Source organism: Sphaeramia orbicularis, chromosome 9 (assembly GCF_902148855.1).
Source record: "Sphaeramia orbicularis chromosome 9, fSphaOr1.1, whole genome shotgun sequence".
NCBI lineage: Eukaryota > Metazoa > Chordata > Actinopteri > Kurtiformes > Apogonidae > Sphaeramia > Sphaeramia orbicularis.
This window is the reverse complement of record NC_043965.1, coordinates 51792728-51797346: the sequence shown is the minus strand read 5'-3', so window position 1 is coordinate 51797346 and position 4619 is coordinate 51792728. Positions and strand designations below refer to the sequence as shown.

Here is a 4619-nt window from a genome sequence, read left to right as displayed (position 1 = left end):
AATAGGAATAAAAAGTACAATATGTGAAGTGGGAATCTAAAGATGTATAAAATGGAAATTCAAATAGTTACATCCCACAACTGCGGATATGAATAGACAATGGTTTCTTCTTCTTTTATAAACTGTGGATGTGAGGATTAACTATAAATCATATTACACAATAATTTGTTTTTATAGCTGCTTTCCATGTCAGCGCATCGCACACGCTCCGTGGGTCCCCGTGGGCAGCTTTAGGGACGTGAACGTGCACATTAATTAGCCACTATAAACTCATAAATCATTTTGACTGCGGTCACGCCCCCTGCGCTCCCATTGGCTGCTGCGCGCCTCACGTCGGCTGCGTCCCCGCTCTGTAATTTAAATAGCCCGTTGCGCAATTTGATGAATAGTGTCGCTGTCAAAAAGCGGTAGAAACAGATGAAGGGAGGCATGTTGACAGAAAGACGTCCGTAACGGAGAGGACAGGAAGAAGCGTTGCGTCATGTGGGTCCGTCACGGCTGCGTGGGTTTGCGGTTCTAAGAACTGGAGGAGCTGGAGGAGTTTGGCCAACTATTACCGCGCGTCCCGGGCTTCATGTCGTACTGCTTCCACACCGAAAAATGTCAAGTGTAAGCGGGGTCGTACAGCTGTAAACGCGTTCTAGTTCCTGTGATTGTATTTATTTATTTATTTATTTATTTTTATTTTGTTTCTTCATCTTCTGAAAGTTCAACTCAGGAGGAAAACGCTTGGCTCTTGAAGGTAACAAGTCTTCTTCGTTTTCCTTGTTTTCTTTTTCCTTCCGCCAGCTGATTTAGGAATAAAGCTTTCATTAAACAGCACCTTTTTCTAGGTAAGCATACCTATAATTACCAAACATCCAAATACAATATAAAGTAGACTACCGTGCATGCTGGAGGTGATTATTTCATGATATAACCAAGTATTATTGCGCACAGCCTCAACTGGCGCCCTTCCAAAAGTCCCATTTGGTGACTTTCTCGTTTCTCCCCCACGCATCTAAATACATCACTTTTTAATGCACTTTCCCATTTAGTCTGCCTGTTTTCAACTCCATAGTAATTTAATTTTTACAGAAACTGATCCACTTAAAAAATCAGCTATGCATTCTGTATGTTACTTATTTTACGCACTAAAGTACTACCAATTTCTGAAGTATACACATCCCAGAGTTTTCCTTCTCTGTTTAGTTCAACCTGTTACTGAAGTTGCAGTGAACATGGAAGCAATAGGTGTGCAAGTTTGTTGTCAAAGCAAAGCTGAAATGGATAATGTGGTGTGTTTTGGCGCTAAACACCAAGAGAGGTTCAGTAGAAGGCAATTATGCCACAGAAATGACATAAGTGTATTTGTTATAATGTTACCTCCATTAGACTAATATATGACTCAATTTTCAGTAGATGCTGTATTAAAAATGTGGTTTAGCGGATGCAGAGCTAAACTGTGCCCCCTCTGTCCCCTTCAGGAGCCTCTGAGGGCCCATATCAGTCAGCATGGTGAACAGCCAGGCGTCAGGTGTCCTGCCGGCCCCCAGGTCGTGTGCAGGATGTGGGGGAAAGATTGCAGACCGCTTCCTGCTCTTCTCCATGGAGCGCTACTGGCACACTCGCTGCCTCAAGTGCTCTTGCTGCCAAGCCCAGCTGGGAGACATTGGCACCACCTGCTACAGCAAAGGGGGCATGATTCTATGTCGGAGTGACTACATCAGGTTAGATGAAGAAAGGAAGGAAGGAGGAGACCATAAGCTGCTGTCAGTGTTTTGGTGGTGGTGGGTTGAGGTTTTATAGCCTAAGTGATCTGTGTTTTTGTGTTTGCAGGCTGTTCGGGCACAGCGGGGCGTGTGTTGCCTGCGGCCAGTCAATCCCAGCCAATGAAATGGTGATGAGGGCACAGGGAAATGTTTACCACCTCAAGGTAAATCCCCAGATTTCACATCAGTGTGCTCTGTCTCCTCCTGCTTGCTTGACAGAAACATCTGGGATTTGGTGGAGGGAGACAGAAACATGGAAAGATGTGTCCTTTAGTAGCGGGAGAGAACAGAACAGTCTGTCTTCACTCTGTGCTGCAGTGTTTCACATTTTCGTTTCACATGGCATTCATTTGTAGATCAGAGTTTGCTTTCACTTCCTGTTGTTATTTATGTGGGACAACAGATTTTTATTCAGTCGGAGTTTCCACTTTAAACCGGTCCCTCCGTTTCTATTGTCAAACCCTTATTTTCTGCTCTTTTGCAGTGTTTCAGCTGTGCCACCTGTAGAAACAGACTGATGCCTGGCGATCGCTTTCATTACATCAACGGTACAATCTTCTGTGAGCACGACAGACCTGGCGCTGCCTTGCTCAACAGCCACCTGCCCCCACTTCAGAGCAACTCTGTGTTGACAGACCAGAAGGTGAATAAAGAGGTTATTCACAAAGTTTCATGACACAGAGCGATCTGTAATTACCAAAAATGTGCAGTTATATTAAAATACAGAGGAAAATCTGCTGATTCCCCTCTGGGTAATCTCTGCCACAGCTGGACATTTCACTAATTAGTAGAAAAAGCTCCAGTAACATCCAAAAACAATGCCAGTGCATTAAAAAAGGTCTGCAAAATAGTGGTATGATAGTAATGGGAAACATATAATAAAGAAAACACAGTCTAAAACAAATATTATGCACTCCATTTGAAAATGAAATTGAGTAGCAGTTGTGTAAAATAATGCAATGTATTTAAGAGTTAGAAACTATTAACTTAGAGTTAATAAGTGATTCATTTAGGCTTTTTTCATTATAGAAGTAAAAATTTTATCATTTTAGTTTGGTTTTTGGTTTCTGATGATGCTCCAGACCAAATGTGATGTGATAATTTAGTTTTAATCTGTAAATGTTCAATTTTCACATTTTTCTGGCAATTTCTTCACCGAGAAATTACCTGATTAATCGGGACATTAGCTGAGCGAAATTATATCGACAGTTCTTAGAGCCTTTAAGTATTGCTTATGCTTATGTTGTAATGCGAATTTCATATTGAACTAAAAAGAACATGTGATTGAGAAAAAATATGGGACTTTACGGGTCCAGAAGGCTGTAAACATCTGACCTTAGCCCTTTTCTCTCTTCGGTCTTTTAGGTTTGCTGAGCGTCGGAAGCGCTGTGTGTTACTGTTGTCTTTCCACCGAGTGTCAACTCTAGTACTGCTACTGTCACTGTTGTGGATTCTCATCACCGCTGCCTCCCTTTATTATTATTTTTTTTTTTACTATCCCAGAGAGGACTCATTGAGACATTCTGTCCAACCTGGCGCCATATCAAAGACTTTACGTACCAAGTCTTGTTTTTGTTGTGTTCAATGTTGCTTCATGCAAAGACTTAACAGTATGATTGGACTGCAGAAGCAAAAAGGCTCCCTAAAGACTCGCAGAAAGCTGGAGGGATACAATGAAAGCCCGAGCTATCTGCCGCAAAAAACAGGGAACAAAAGAAGCTTGAGTGAACGTTTGATGGACTGCTGTAAAATGACTGTCAACGCTTTGCTTATGCCATGTGGCATTATTTCCCCTGAGCGTCAGTGTTTTTAATGAACTCTTGATCTCTGTGTTGTGTATGTTAATCTGAGATCCTACACACTGAGGTTTGAATAGAAAAATCCGAGGTATCCGGATGTAGAATGTCGAAATAAGGAGAGATTGAAACCCAAGCCAGATTTTTGTCAGAGTAATGAAAAAGCTGTCGCTGTTACTATGAGTCCTAATTTTTCAGACATAAAGAAGAACTGACATTTTGTTGTATTTCTTCTGTAGAGTTTTATTTCTTTATCAGATGCCTGTTCAATGTGTGAAAAAAAATTGTGCAGTTCAAAAAACAAATATCCTATTAAACCAATTTTCCTGTTACATGTCAAGACGCAAGCCGAGGTCATTTTGAAGCCCCTTAGCGGCATTAGAGTGGCACTGGTACCTAGTGTGGTGGATGTGGCTGTCTCTCTCACTCTCTTTAGCCCTGTATGGTGAAAACATGCCTGATTACCCTGAGGAATGGAATTAGGGGCTTGAGCTTTGACCATTTACAGAAGCAATTAAACATGAGCCCTGTATCTGTGCTGCTGGAGCTCCTGGGAGGGTGAACTTGGGGCATATCCCGTGGCTGACTGGCTCGGTGGCTGCCTGCCTGCCTGCCTGCCTGCCTCTAATAAAGCCTAATCTGAAAGCAGCCTAATTAAAGGGGAGTGGCCCCCTCTACATCCAGGGCATTTGAAACAATCTGATGTATTTACTGTTTACCATGTTCCAATTAAAGCTCCCACACAGCCTGGTTTGTTTCCCATCACAGCTCTTTGTTCTCTGCCACTCTCTGCATGGCGTCTGAAAATTATTTTCCTGAGCTGCATCTAATTTGCTTCAACTCTGTGCCTTTTTAATGCTATGTAAAAACTTTAAGTCTCAGCATACCATCGGAGGTTGGGAGTTAATCTTAGTGTGATAGCGGTAGTGGAGTAGGCAGTGTTCAGGAAGCACAAGATAGCATCTGCTCTACTTTCTCACCTTGCCCGGGAGCGTAGCAGCCATCAAACTTGCACCTTAATGCGCTTAGCTATTTCAAAACGTCCCACTTGTCATGGTAGGTGTTGATACTG

At 42.5% G+C, this 4619-nt stretch overlaps 1 protein-coding gene across 3 annotated transcripts; it reads left to right on the top strand.

Annotated features, from left to right (window-relative positions):
* The first annotated feature begins 378 nt into the window (after positions 1-378).
* On the top strand, positions 379-4309 carry LOC115426429 (LIM domain transcription factor LMO4-B). Of its 3 annotated transcripts, none has more exons than XM_030144560.1 (6): positions 379-609; positions 790-833; positions 1467-1709; positions 1819-1915; positions 2236-2394; positions 3117-4309. In XM_030144560.1, the coding sequence occupies exons 3-6, from the start codon at positions 1495-1497 to the stop codon at positions 3123-3125; spliced, it is 480 nt and encodes a 159-aa protein (XP_030000420.1). In that variant the 5' UTR covers positions 379-609; positions 790-833; positions 1467-1494; the 3' UTR covers positions 3126-4309. The 3 variants fall into 3 exon arrangements, with proteins under 3 accessions (XP_030000420.1, XP_030000421.1, XP_030000419.1); XM_030144561.1 differs by lacking the exon at positions 790-833 and adding an exon at positions 709-742; XM_030144559.1 differs by lacking the exon at positions 790-833 and having other exon boundaries at positions 379-742.
* The last annotated feature ends 310 nt before the right edge of the window (positions 4310-4619 follow it).

Excerpts from the sequence above, each read along its gene's own strand:
- LOC115426429 (XM_030144560.1), top strand. The coding sequence starts at position 1,495 with ATGGTGAACAGCCAGGCGTCAGGTGTCCTGCCGGCCCCCAGGTCGTGT. Across the intron at positions 1,710-1,818 it reads TGTCGGAGTGACTACATCAG|GCTGTTCGGGCACAGCGGGG; the intron begins GTTAGATGAAGA and ends TTGTGTTTGCAG. Across the intron at positions 1,916-2,235 it reads GAAATGTTTACCACCTCAAG|TGTTTCAGCTGTGCCACCTG; the intron begins GTAAATCCCCAG and ends GCTCTTTTGCAG.